Here is a 14,889-nt window from a genome sequence, read left to right as displayed (position 1 = left end):
TTTTTAAAATGTGATTTTGATAAAGCAGGTGGTAGTGGAAGTGATGTCTTCACTGAAAAAGGATTTACAAATTGGAGGAAAGGACCCAAAAATTTTCGAGTCCATGAGGGAGGTGTTGGAAGTCTTCATAATAAAGCTATGCAACAAGCTAAAGACTTGATGACAAAAAACAACACATTGAAACATTTGTGATCAAGCAAACTGATGAAGCTCGCGTTAATTATCACACTTTACTGAGTGAAGCACTTGATTGCACAAGATGGTTGTTGCGACGGGGTTTGGCTTTTCGTGGGCACGATGAATCATTGAAATCGAGCAATAGGGGTAATTATATATAGCTTATGCGATTTTTTGCTGATCATAATGAGAAAGTTAGGAATGTTGTGTTTGAGAATGCTCCCAAGAATCACAAGTATACTTCTTCCGATATTCAAAAGGATCTTGTTCGTGCTTGTGCTATTGAAACTATTAATGCAATCACTAAAGATATGGAAGGTACATTTTTTTCTCTCTTGGTTGATGGATCACGTGATGGTTCCACTAAAGAGCAAATGATGGTGGTATTGCGTTATGTGAATAAAAAAGGAGAAGCAATTGAAAAGTTTTTGGGTGTTCAACATGTCTCATCTACAACTAGTAGCCCGCTTGAAGAGGCCATTGAGAGATTGTTTGCTACAACAAATTTGAGTATGTCCAAGTTACGAGGACAAGGCTATGATGGAGCTAGTAATATGATAGGTGATAAATGGTCTTAAAACAAAGATTTTGAACAAATACCCTCAAGCATTTTATATTCATTGTTTTGCACACCAACTCCAACTAGCTCTTGTATTCGTGGCAAAGGAAAATGAGGATGTTGCCAATTTCTTCATCAATGCTAGTAGTTTGGTGAATCTTATTGGATTGTCATGCAAGCATCGTGATGCATTTAGAGAGAAACAACAAGAACAATTTCAGAAAGCTCTTGATCTTGGTAATCTTGAAACGGGAAAAAGGTTAAATCAAGAAAGTAGTCTCATGCGTCCATGTGATACACGGTGGAACTCACATTATGGTACTATAGTTGGTATTATTGTTATGTTTGAAATCGTGGTGGATGTGGTTGAATGGATTAAAAGTGATTGCAACCAAGATAATCTCAGTGAAGCAACTAGGTTATTCAAAGACATACACACTTTTGATTTTGCGTTTCACCTTTTCTTGATGAGACTTATATTGGGAATTACTAATGAGTTATGACAAGCATTGCAAAAGAAATATCAAGATATTGTGAATGCGATGACATTGGTGGAAGTATGCAAGTAAAGACTACAATTGTCACATCACGGCCCGGGACGGATCACTTCCCGGGGCCGCTCCACCACCGTAACACGATATTGTCCGCTTTGGGCTTACCATTCTCTTACGGTTTTATTTTTGGGAACTCACGAGCAACTTCCCAGTGGGTCACCTAACCTGGGAGTGCTCTAGCCCCCTTCTTGCTTAACTTCGGAGTTCCTACGGAACCCGAAGCCAGTGAGCTCCCAAAAGGCCTTGTGCTAGGTAGGAATGAGAATATACATTTGAGGATCACTCCCCTGGGCGATGTGGGATGTCACAATCCACCCCCCTTAGGGGCCCGACGTCCTCGTCGGCACACACGCGACCAGGGTTAGGCTCTGATACCAAATTGTCACAGCCCAGCTCGGGCCCCACCACAACCTGAGCCCGACTCCACTGTAGCACGATATTGTCCGCTTTGGGCTTACCATTCCCTCACGGTTTTGTTTTTGGGAACTCACGAGCAACTTCCCAATGGGTCACCCATCATGGGATTGCTCTAGCGCCCTTCTCGCTTAACTTCGGAGTTCCTATAGAACCCGAAGTCAGTGAGCTCCCAAAAGGCCTCGTGCTAGGTAAGGATGTGAATATACATTTAAGGATCACTCCCCTGGGCGATGTGGGATGTCACAATCCACCCCCCTTAGGGGCCCGACGTCCTTGTCGGCACACCACGGCCAGGGTTAGGCTATTGGTATCAGAGCCAATCCCTGGCCAGAAGTGTGCCGACGAGGACGTCGGGCCCCTAAGGGGGGTGGATTGTGACATCCCACATCGCTCAGGGGAGTGATCCTTAAATGTATATTCCCATCCCTACCTAGCACGAGGCCTTTTGGGAGCTCATTGGCTTCGGGTTCCGTAGAAACTCCGAAGTTAAGCGAGAAGGAGGCTAGAGCAATCCCATGATGGGTGACTCACTGGGAAGTTGCTCGTGAGTTCCCAAAGACAAAACCGTGAGGGAATGGTAAGCCCAAAGCAGACAATATCGTGCTACGGTGGTGGAGCGGGCCCGGGAAGTGATCCACCCCGGGCCGGGATGTGACAATTGGTATCAAAGCCAATCCCTGGCCAAAAGTGTGCCGACGAGGACGTCAGGCCCCTAAAGGGGGTGGATTGTAACATCCCACATCGCCTAGGGGAGTTTAAATGTATATTCTCATCCCTACCTAGCACGAGGCCTTTTGGGAGCTCACTGTCTTCGGGTTCCGTAGGAACTCCGAAGTTAAGCAAGAAGGGGGCTAGAGCAATCCCATGATGGGTGACCCACTGGGAAGTTGCTCGTGAGTTCCCAAAAACAAAACCGTGAGGGAATGATAAGCCCAAAACGGAGAATATCGTGCTGCGGTGGTGGAGCGGGCCCGAGAAGTGATCCGCCCCAGGCCGGGATGTGACAACAATCCTTGAGAGATGATGACTTTGAGGACTTCTTTCATGATGTAGAAAAGTTTTATGAGAAGCATGATATTATCATTCCTAACATGGAGGATTTGCATTTTGTACCAGGAAAATCAAGGCATAAAGCTTCAAAAATCACAAACTTCCATTACTATCGTGTGGACCTCTATTTTCAAGTCCTTGATATGCAACTAAAGGAATTGAATGATTGCTTCATTGAGGTAAACACCAAGTGGCTTCCTTGTATGGCATGTTTGAGCCCGGTGAATAATTTTGCATCTTTTGACAAATCAAAAATTGTTCGTTTAGCCCAACTTTATTCTCAAGATTTTGATCGTATGGACCTCATGAATCTTCCAATTCAACTTGACAATTACATTCATGATATAAAGATGCATAGTGAGTTTTTATCATTGAGAGGAATTAGTGATCTTGCAAAAGAGTTAGCAAAGACCGGGAGATGTGAAAGCTACATGTTAGTGTACAAGGTTCTTACATTGGCTTTGGTGTTACCGGTTGCAACCGCTTCGGTGGAGAGAGTTTTTTCTGCTATGAAGATTGTGAAAACACCATTGCGTAACAAAATGGGAGATCAATGGTTGAATGATAGCATGGTTGTTTACATTGAGAGAGATGTATTTACTTTTATTGATAATGAGCTTATTATGTGACATTTTCATGACATGAAACCTCGTCGGCAACAATTGTAATTTGTTTGTATTGATTAATTATGGAAGATATTACTATATAAAAATGTAGTTGTTGCCATTTTTCTTTAACCTTGCACTCTTTTAAGTTCGCCCCTCCCTTCGAGAAATCCTGGCTTTACCACTGATTCACATGTGGCAAATATTCAACCCTAATATATAAACCCTGATTATTGGAAAACTTGGTCGTCTTAGTATGGTGCATTACCGACACATACACACACACACACACACACACATTTATCTTACTAAAGAAAAGTGGCTTAGCTACACCATGATATATATGTCATTAATGTATAATGTATTACGCAAATGGAGCAGGTAATATGTGTGAGGGAAGGTATTTTTGGACTCGACCATCAAGCCGGGAGTGCAGGTTAACTGTCAAAATTGATCTTCATCAAGAGGCACGTGATTTCATGGTAAAAGAATATATGCATGCTATATTGCATTCCAAGTCACGGATTAGCTGCAGGTCGTTATTCAAAACTGGTTCAGTTAATTGAATCAGTTGGTACTAATTTCCAGGCCAAACAAAAAACTTATACTCAAGAGGCTAATACTTCTTAACTAATTCGAACTAATCTCGGTTATGAGCTCAATAAAGTTAGAGTTTCACTATAAAATCAATTGACAATATGAAAAGTAGTCCAAACTTACAAGCACATAAAAGATTTTTTTCCTAATGTAAGGTACATATATACTCTTAACACGCTTCCAAATGTGTGACAAATTTTTAAGTCTAACACATAGCTAGACAACCCAAATTTGGTGTCGTGGAGCATGTGTGGCTATTGCACTTCATGCATGGGACCAAGCTCTGACACCATGAACAAAGTTAGAGTTCCATCATAAAACCATTGGCAATATGGAGAATAACCTAAATACTTATAAGCACATGCAATGTCCTTTCTTTCTCCCTTGGAATTTCTATTCTCAACAACACCTTCATATATGAAATCTGTAAAATCCATATTATAGCAAAGCTTGAAAAAAGTATACAAGTAATATTACAACAATTCAAACAATGTTTTCTATATACTAGCCTCTTGCCATAAATTTCCTCTTTTTCATTATATGTATAGAGTTAAAAAAATGAATTTACATGTGTTTGAAAAAATAGCTATATCAGTAACTACTCCCTCTAGATTTATTTAGAATTTTTACAGTTTTTTTTTATATAATTAAATTGCATTCTATAAAAAAATAAAAAGGGGGCGTTTTAGGTATTCTAAAAGCTTCACATTTTTTGTCTTCTCAGTTTATACGTATAGAATAGACATAAAGCCTGAAGCCAAAAAGGTGAATCGTTCATAATTCTAAAAATATCCCTCCCTAATTAGGATTTTATAATAAAACGATTTAGGTGTTTATTTTCCTTTATTTCTTTATATTTTTTAAACAAAAACTTATTTTAAACGATATAAAAAGAATAAAAATTTATAAATAAAGAATAGCAAATTGCCACACCTATGAATTTGTGAAAGGAGGCTAGTACCAAAGAATGGAACAAAAATGGAAAAGATATTCTTGCATCATTAATTAATTAACTTCTTCGTACAATACCAGGGGTTAAAAATATTTACCCTGTTAAATTATTCTAGTTATAATTTGATTAGGCATTTACTGGAATATATATTTTGGGGTGTGCTACACACACACCTCTTTTTACTTCTCACACACCCCTTGTTAAGTTATGTCCTATGATCTTCTTTAATTAAGTCAATCCGACGGCCGCAAATTAAAAAGGTATGTAGGAAGTAAAAATGGGTGTGGATAGTGCATCCTATATTTTTAGAAATTGTTATTAGTACTTCAGAAATCTCATTTGGCACTCCAAAGTTTCCATAATTAGAAAGAAAAATTCACCTATAAGGAGTCTAAAATAAAATTTTTAGAATGTTAATAACAGTTTCTATATTTTTAATCTTGTTAGTATGTCATATCAGTTTTGTGTGGAATTCAAGTATTAGTGCCTAAAGTTACCAAGTATCACAAAGCAAAGCATAGTTGCCTTGAACTAGCACCTATGTTTTCCTTTAGGGCATTACATACTTTGTTTTTCATGTGTTTTTGGTTTAAATTTTTTTTTTTTTTTTTTTTTTGTTTTTATTTATTTGATTGTTAGGTACATAAATTGAAATGTCCAATCAAGTGCGAAGAAGTCGTATCTACTAATCAAAGGAGCAACTTGCTACGAAGTCTTATTCTATAAATTGCAGTCGAGCGGAGATCCAACTCGCACAACATCTCAAGGGCGACCTGAAGGACACAGGGTGGGAAGTTAGTTTTCAGACAAACATCCGAAAATGGGCAACTGTAACAACATGGGTTTCCTGGTCTTAGCTCTTGTAGGGTTTATTTTCCTGGGCAAGGCTAATGGCGCTATCCATTATTATGATTTCGTTGTAAGTGTTTTCCACAGATGCTGCATGCCAACTTAACTTGTCTTGTTATGAGAGCATATATTTGATTCTCGTCGATGCCAAGTTCGAAGCAAATTAGTATCATTTGTCTAATTTCCTCACCTCTTATTGTAAATATGCGGTTGTATGAGTATTTATCATCACGGGTCTATTCTGGGTATTTCACTCATCCATGTGTTATTGGCTTGTTCCTGTGATATTGTGCAGCTGCAAGAAACAAACTTTACAAGGCTTTGTAGCACAAAGAGTATCTTAACTGTGAATGGAACTCTTCCGGGACCAACCATCACTGTTCACAGAGGAGACACCGCTTTTATCAACGTTCACAACCAAGGATATTACGGTGTCACCCTTCACTGGTAAACTTCGCTCGTAGCCTCCCTTAGCTAATCACAGCCCAGCTTGAATAACTAAAGACTAAACAACTAAATAGTAAAAAGGTTGAGATATTCTTCTTCATCTGTAAATAACGAGTTCAATAAGATTTTATTCCCCCACCCTATATCGTTCCATACAAAATAAAAAGACTGAAGGGTTGGAGTGTGAAGGAACACCTTAAATTTGGGTCTTCTGACTTTTGTATAGGCTAGGTGAAATTCCCATTAATAGTTTTTTTATTCATTAATGTATTGTTGTGCGTCCATAAAGGAATCTGTATGTGGCTTTTAGCTTGATCTGTTTTTGGTTTCTAGATAAACACATAATTGACTGCTCAATTTATTGTTTAATTTGTATAGGCATGGAGTGAAGCAACCAAGAAATCCATGGTCAGATGGACCTGAGAATATCACTCAATGTCCTATTCAACCAGGAACAAACTTCACGTACGAAGTTATATTCTCCAGTGAAGAAGGAACATTATGGTGGCATGCTCATAGTGACTGGACGCGCGCCACCGTCCATGGTGCAATCATTATTCTACCAGCTGCCGGCACCACTTATCCATTTGCAACACCAGATGCACAAGAAATCGTTATTCTAGGTACTTTCATTAGTTTTATCTCTATTAATTCTTTAACTATTCAGTTATACTTGTGTTGTTCAGGCACATAAATTGTGGATTGAACTAATGATCACAATGCATGTACAATTTAACGATCAAATATAGTCAGATATAATATACTTTTTACTTTAGTTGCATATATGAGCGTTAAATAATGAATGTATTAAACAAATGCATATGCCCTTGCAAGATTCTATTTTTAATATAGGTGAATGAAATATAATAGTCGGTAACATCTTATGGAGGTGATTAGTATTGTATGTTTAAATAATTTGAGTGATTATATTATTAATTGAAAGTATTAATGAATATAAAATGATAAGACTTATTTATATTTCAAACCTCCACGTACGTTACTTTGCGTATTGTGGGATCTGAAGGTGTAGTGGTTAAGTAATCATATCAGAGCTATATGGTCTCATCATTTACAGAAATCACATGATTCGAAGAATGACATAATTGGGTTTTGGGATGTAATGCGTGTACTGTTTAGTTGTTAAGTAGTCATCAATCTCATCACTTATAGCACCTTCCAAAAGAGACTCTCGTTGTCTTTCTTTATTATATGCATCGTTGTAAAGGCATCTTTTATTCTGAGGATCCATTGAATAAAACTTTTATTTTGAGGATCCATTAAACATCCAAAAATCGTTATTTTAGTCTTTCTTTCTTGCTTTTGCAGGATTGTTGGACATGCCATAACTAATAGGGTAGTTAGTCAATTCGTTGGATTATTACAGGATTGTTGGACATGCCATAACTAATAGGGTAGTTAGTCAGTTCGTTGGATTATTAATAGATACTCATTAAAACCTATTTTGATTTGATTTCATCTTACATCATATTCATCATTATCAATCTTAACTCTATATTATAGTGATATCTAATTAAATTGGTCTTAACGGGCACCCATTAACAACCCAATGAGTTGATTTGTCACATCTAACTATAACTTGATTGTGTTGCGAATTAGAATTCGAAATTTGTGTTTATCTATTGTATAGATTTTAAAATTTAAACTCATATAACAATGATAAATAGAGTGATGAGAAAAAAATATTTTCTCAATTATATTATGGGTGGTTGATATTGTTTTGAGTGTGAATTTCGTTAGATAAAAGGGTAATGCTAGGGATACCAAAATTTGTAAAGCATATGACGTGGTTGGTAAAATTTGAATTATTATTTAAGTGTTTGATTAACGTCTTTATTTGTTATTAGTGACACATCATATAATTTACAAATTTAGTTTAAAGATTCAATCTACTTAGCATTACTCTAGATAAAAATGAACATAGTATTCCACTTCAGCAATATTGTTAACTATTTTATACTGAAACCTCAACTTTTTCATATACGTTCAACTTTAAAATATATGGTAAGACAATAGCATATTCCTTGTCAATCTTCCGGATATACAAAAAAAATCTTTCCATAACCACAAATATGTAAAACAAAATTAGAACCGCCTTTGATTAGTGTATCTTTGGTGTCATATACAGAATCAAAATTGTCCGTATTTTCAATATTAATTTCCCAAACTATAATACATGATGGGTATAGAGAAGTAAAAAGACAAAAGGGTTTGTGTTTTCAAATTCTGGAACGCAATCCCTTTCCATGTTTGCAAGTTTCCATATTGTGTGAACACGCAAACCAACATTTAATTTTGACAAAAAAATGAACGACCATAGTGGCTTTGTGGGGGCAAAAATATTACATCGTACAGTTTTACCATTGGATTTATTATAGGAAACTTTAACGAAAATATTTCGGTACTGTTTATTTTAATAAAAAATAATATTTTTACATTAAAAAGTTAATTATGGTACTATTTACTTTACCTTTTATTTTATCCTTATCATTAAAACTCAAAGTTTTCAAGTCATTTTCATTAGTTTTCCTTTTATTCTAAAAGGGAAATGAATCCTCTTTGGATCTCTCCCTCCTAATCTACCAAGTTTAGGGATCCGGACCATTGAAATTTGATTCAATGACTACAAACAGGGTTCCACTTTAAAAGTTATAATAATTTTAGTTGTTGAATCAAATTTCAATTACTTGAATTCCTGAATTTGGTGGATTAGGATGAAAGGATCCGGAGAGGATTCCTTTCCTTATAAGAGTACATAAATTATTAAGTTGTACATATTATATTAAAACTAAGTGTCTAATTTGGCAGGATCATGGTTCAAGGGAGATGTGATGGAAATAATAGAAGAGGCTCTCGCTACAGGTGCCGAACCAAATATTTCAGATGCCTTCACAATTAACGGACAGCCCGGAGATTTGTATAGTTGTTCGAATGGTAAGACTAATTAAAGATTCAATTAACTTAATCTAGTTTAATAAATAATGGGGAAACTTAATATAAATCCAATTTTATGAGCCATTATTAGTTATAGTCCAATTTTGTTTTAAATTTTAGGTTAGGTCCAGTGATTTATTATCCACTTAAGCTTATTTGTATTTTCTTGCCAAATTTACCCTCAAATTGACTAATTAAGTAATTACTGTTTTTTTAATTTGTGATTAATTTTAATCTTATCCTTAATTATAGGATTAGGGATTGAAATCTCTTTTTTTCTTTTCATTTCCCCAACCGTTAATTTCTCTTTTCTTGTTTCAATTCTCTTTTTTGGTTTCTCCCTCACAATATCTTTCTTTTCGTGTGTTATTTTGCCGAATAATCTTCTTCCATAATATTCCTCTTCTCCTCCTCTTCCATAAGAATGATCAATATACATTTGATTGGTTAAAAAAAAAATTGCATTAGCGTTTTGGATTCTTCGTCTTTTTTTTTTTTTATTCTTTTTCCTATATATATATATATATTTTTTTTTTTTTTAATTTTGAAGTTCTATGGAATTAGCATTTTCTCTAGTGTTTCCTCCCTCAATATCATTTTTCTTCCCGATTTTTTTTGGTTTTATCTACCTATATCACTTGTCCTTTTTATTTTTTATTTTTTTTATATTATAATGTACATGTATCATGAATAATTGTATTTATCTACCTATATATATTATATATTTTGTTGATAATTTAAGATTAATTGTGTTTATCTACCTATACCAAAGGATTTCTTTTATAATACTCTACCCATATTAGAGATTAATTGCATATGTATCATATGTTTTTTTGTTTGTAAATTAACTACCTGCATCGCAGATTGATTGCATTGCCTACCTGCATCACAGATTAGTTGCATTATCTACCTACACCATAGTTTAATTAGATATTATTTAAATATATCTTCATGACATAATTTATATTTATGTACCTATATCATAGGTTTTTTTCTTTTTGTAATCTACTTTTATCAAGAATGTATATCACAGTAGATTTTGTTGTTGATAAACATGCCAAGAATTTTAATTTTTTTCCTTGGATATTGAATAGATTAAAGGCTTTAATGATTCAAAATTTGGATAAATCAAGAAATTTAAATTTATTTTTATTTAGATTATAAAAGAGCAAAATAATAAAAAAGATTAGTTGAACCTAAACTGATAAGGCACATGGAATTGGACTCAATTGGAAAGTAGCTCAATTTTTTTAACTCACATCTAAATGCCCCTTTAATAATATACAACGATACGCGTGAATGGTGAAGACTAGAATGTGTCTTCTTTTTGGCTTAAAGTCTAAAAGGTGTTTATGTAATAGAATAACATACAAAGAAAGTGATGGGTTTTGGCTTTTCTGACTTGTAGTTAAGTTAACATAACATGATAATCTCCAAGAAAATGATGGAAAATCACTATTCAATTTTTTTTTTTCTTGTTTGAAACGATGATTTATATTCGGTGCATCTGATTTTCTTTGTTTAGTTTAAATTGTTGAAATGATATTTTATAAAATAAAAATTAATATTTTCTTAATTCAATCATGACTGTGATCTTCCATATTCCTCAGTAGTTCAGGCTATATCTACCATCTTTGCTTAGTCAAAAAACCATCTTGTAAAAAAGACTATCAAATTTCTTAAAAACTTAAGTGACATCTTTTTTTCGTCCATAATAGAATATGGACAGGAAATACATTGCATGAAAAATGTTAAGGATAAGGGACAAAAACAGACCCAAAATTAAAAGTAAGTTTAGCTTTATTTGGTCTTTGCAAGTAAATTTAAGCCATAAACTCTCCTCGCCAAATAAATTAATCAAATGTAAGTATACGTCATCCCAAAATTGTCTTCAAACTCGATACGTACAAACCGCTGGTATAGTGTGAAAGTGTGCCTTGATTTCTTCTAAACATAATTTATTTCTGCGACCAACATAAACTTTCACAGGCATCATTCATTTGTTAGGCTGGGTTTGTAGTGATTTTTGTAAAACAAGTAATAATTAATGGATTTTGTGTTACATGCAGAGACAACATACCGATGGATAGTTGATTACGGTAAGACCTATCTTCTCAAGGTAATCAACGCCGTGATGAACGAAGAACAGTTCTTTGCCATCGCGAACCACACCCTCACAGTCGTAGCACAAGACGCTTCATACATAAAACCAATAACCACCTCTTACATCATGATAACTCCAGGCCAAACCATGGACATTTTAGTGACCGCAAACCAACATCCCAGCCAGTATTACATGGCTTCTCATCCTTTTATGGATGGAACTAATGTTTCATATAACAACAGCACCACCAGTGCAATTGTTCAATACAACGGCAACTACGGCACCCCATCAATCATTCCTTTTCCAACTCTTCCGGCGGAAGCCGATGAAACAGCTGCTGATAGCTTCACTAAGCAAATCAGGGCGTTGGCAAGCAAAGAGCACCCTATTGATGTCCCACTAGAAATTCATTCCAGGATCTATATGACTGTTGCAATCAATGAAAGAATTTGTGCTAATTCTTCATGTGAAGGCCCGGATGGAAATGCGCTTGCTTCAAGCTTAAACAATGTCAGTTTCGTGACACCATCTGTTGATATACTGCAAGCATATTATCGGTACGTACAAATATTTTTCTTCAATAAAACAATTATTGGTAATTTTGATATTTCTATCTGATAATTTTCTTTTTTTTTTTGCCATTTGTATTATGATAGTTACTAATGCTGCTATTTTTATGGCTAGTACAGGGGCACAAACCACATTTTGTATCATTCTACATGTTATAATAATAGTAGACATGGTTGATATTTTTCACTTTTAGGGTATGTTAATAGAACACATATTTAGGGGATATAATTTGAATGAAATAATAGCGTCACGTAATCATGCTCGAGTACACCAAAAAATTACAATGGTCCCTTGTAGTTGCAATTTGAATGATAATAATACTTTTGTACTTTTGTAATGTGCATCGGAGTCTAAATTATATTCCGGTCACTGAATGATGGAAGTCACTAGTCTCATAAGAAATGGAGAGACACCAAAGTAAAACTCCAATATTTTCAATTAACATTTTGATTAATTGACCTTATTTATTCCTAACAAAAAAACTTGACCGTACTTCGTTTGTACAGGGGAAGTAACAATGGAGTTTACAGAACTAGTTTCCCAAACAGGCCGCCTAATCCTTTCAACTACACTGGAGACGTGGGTAACAACACAATATATCCGAACTTTGGGACGAGGGTGAGGATGATCAAATATGGTGCAGGAGTTGAGATCATCTTCCAAGGAACCAACATCATCGCACCTGAGAACCATCCAATGCATCTCCATGGTTTCAGCTTCTATTTGGTCGGAACTGGTTCCGGAAATTTTGACAGGACAACATCACCCAAGACCTACAATTTGGTTGATCCCCCAGAAGTTAACACCATTGGAGTTCCAAAGAATGGATGGGCAACAATCAGATTTACAGCCGATAATCCTGGTAAATTCTATAATTTTGAGCACAACAACCATCACAATGTCACATGCATGGCCTTTCTACTGGCGAACGGCCATATTTTATAGTCTAATAATAAATACTCAACATGTTATAATATGGTTGGATCGGTAACACATATTTTGATAGTATCACGCTCTTACTTTTATAGCTGCCTAAGTAATGTGCATTACATGTTTGAGGTATGAGGTGATTAATTTAGAGCAACCACGAAAATAACTGGTTATGATTTTGTAGGAGTATGGTTTATGCATTGTCATTTGGAAAGACATACCAGCTGGGGAATGGATACTGTGCTCATAGTGAGGAATGGAAATACAACAGAAACCAGCATTCGCCCACCGCCTGCTTATATGCCTCCTTGTTCCAAGTCTTAGATATATTTGGACTTTTCTTTTACTGATCTCGATTTATTTAATCATGATTTGTGAGAATAATTGTAAGATTCAAGTCTTTGCCTATGAGTGGTTATATGTATATTAGTCTTCATCCTGTAGTAGCATAAGGTAGCGACTGCTTAAGCCTGATTTATGATCATTTTTTCCAAACCCAAAGCTCCTTCCAAAAGTAAAAGTAACATCTGAAAGAGCTACGCGGCTCTCATTCTCATGCAGTACTAGCCCAATATGCTAGTAACCATCTCATTTAAATCTTCTGGTTCTATCTTTTTTATTTTCATTTTCATTATGTAATATTACTTGATAATCAGAACAGTCTACTTTCTGGATCACATATCAAAAATCAATTTTGTAAAAAATCAACCAAATCATAAAATCGTTTAATTTAATTGTTAGACTAACATTGTTAAAATCTCAGTGTTTAAGTGAGAAACATGGTTCGTTTATTTATTGAATAACCAATAGATGGCTAAACGATTTCAAACATAGTTAAATTTTTGCAAATATAGATGATCTTTAAACTGTGATCTAAAAAGTAGGTTGTCCTAATTATTAAGTAACACTGCAGGATAAGAATGAAAGTCGAGAAGATCTAAATGAGAAGGTAGTTACTAATTCTTTTTGGACCCTCTTGAAATTCAATGAGAATCATTAAGAATGTCAAACGTATATCAAACCTTTTCTATATTTCCTCAATGAAGAGAGTTTTACATTGTTCCAACTTATCCAACCTGAACAGTCCAAGTGCAGGAATAATACACTTTGTGAAAACAAGAACCGAGGCCGAGGGTCTGATCAATGGAGGCCCAATCCAAAAAGCAAGATGAATTGGGGTCCCATTCCAAAATCATAGATTTGGATTTGCAAGATTAATTGGGGTCTCAATCCTACTATGTGTCAACTTTCAACCGTCAATATATATTTATGTATATAATTATTTGGGGTTTTATTATATTTAATATTTGTACACATTACTTACCACATCATGTTTTGTGAAAAGATTGTAAAAAATATATAGAACAGTCGATGTGAATATTAAATAACATATTCATGATGAACATATCATTATTTGATGTATTTGGTTGACTAAAAGACCTTTGATTAAATACTTTTTTGTGAAAATGACCTCCAAATTAAGATTACGAAATTGAATAATTTTGATAATAAATTTATACAATAAAGAAACATTATTCGCAAGAAATACACTTCCCATTAAGTAATGCTAGTATTTTTCGTATCAAAATAAAAAAAAAGGCACAGAATTGAAGTGCATGAATCAAAAGAGAACTTTGGGCTGAAATAAACTTTCCAGCAAGATACACTGAAGGCAAATAAATCCTCCTGGCCCACACAATAGCCTCTTTGTCCAATTTTCCTTTCAAAACAGTTTTGTTTACCCTCATGACCTTTTGTTTAGTTTTTCGGTTTTAGCCCATGTTTAGGCCCTTTGTGTAGTTTGTAAGGTTCATTTTTCGTTGTGTACATGATTTGGACCCTTGGCGTGTAGTTTGTTAGGTCCATTTTGCTTTGTGTTTTCGTTGGGAATATATTAGGCAAACTACACAAAACTACATTAATTATAAGTCGAACCACAATTTTATACTTTATATTTTAAATTATTGCAATGTCATATTTCGTCTTATTAATTCATTGCAATATCAGATATCCGTTAAATTTTCTGTTATGTTTGATTGCTAAATGATGAATTGGTAACCGCTGGACCCACATTCTCATCCAACTAAATTAAAAATTAATTAAATTTAAAAATTATATGTAAAAAA

At 34.8% G+C, this 14,889-nt stretch overlaps 2 protein-coding genes across 2 annotated transcripts; both read left to right on the top strand.

Annotated features, from left to right (window-relative positions):
* The first annotated feature begins 341 nt into the window (after window positions 1–341).
* LOC137727668 (uncharacterized) lies at window positions 342–3,386 on the top strand. Its single transcript, XM_068466488.1, has 3 exons — window positions 342–738; window positions 824–973; window positions 2,761–3,386. Exons 1-3 carry the CDS (start codon window positions 342–344, stop codon window positions 3,384–3,386), a joined length of 1,173 nt encoding a protein of 390 aa, XP_068322589.1.
* Window positions 3,387–5,683: 2,297 nt separating this feature from the next.
* Window positions 5,684–13,087, top strand: LOC137729920 (putative laccase-9). The gene is made up of 7 exons (XM_068468973.1): window positions 5,684–5,830; window positions 6,056–6,207; window positions 6,586–6,830; window positions 9,034–9,159; window positions 11,229–11,820; window positions 12,340–12,695; window positions 12,948–13,087. Exons 1-7 carry the CDS (start codon window positions 5,732–5,734, stop codon window positions 13,085–13,087), a joined length of 1,710 nt encoding a protein of 569 aa, XP_068325074.1. The 5' UTR covers window positions 5,684–5,731.
* The last annotated feature ends 1,802 nt before the right edge of the window (window positions 13,088–14,889 follow it).

The sequence above is a fragment of the Pyrus communis genome, chromosome 3 (genome assembly GCF_963583255.1).
Source record: "Pyrus communis chromosome 3, drPyrComm1.1, whole genome shotgun sequence".
In the NCBI taxonomy this organism is placed as follows: Eukaryota; Viridiplantae; Streptophyta; class Magnoliopsida; order Rosales; family Rosaceae; genus Pyrus; species Pyrus communis.
Note: the sequence above shows the minus strand (reverse complement) of the source record. Positions and strands in the feature narration are given on the sequence as shown.

Bases quoted from the DNA above. Each gene is read 5' to 3' on its own strand.
- LOC137727668 (XM_068466488.1), top strand. From the start codon at position 342: ATGCGATTTTTTGCTGATCATAATGAGAAAGTTAGGAATGTTGTGTTT. The intron at 739-823 runs GTGATAAATGGT...AACTCCAACTAG, and splicing joins TGGAGCTAGTAATATGATAG to CTCTTGTATTCGTGGCAAAG. The intron at 974-2,760 runs GTAATCTTGAAA...TTCATGATGTAG, and splicing joins TCAGAAAGCTCTTGATCTTG to AAAAGTTTTATGAGAAGCAT.
- LOC137729920 (XM_068468973.1), top strand. From the start codon at position 5,732: ATGGGCAACTGTAACAACATGGGTTTCCTGGTCTTAGCTCTTGTAGGG. The intron at 5,831-6,055 runs GTAAGTGTTTTC...GATATTGTGCAG, and splicing joins TCCATTATTATGATTTCGTT to CTGCAAGAAACAAACTTTAC. The intron at 6,208-6,585 runs GTAAACTTCGCT...TAATTTGTATAG, and splicing joins TACGGTGTCACCCTTCACTG to GCATGGAGTGAAGCAACCAA.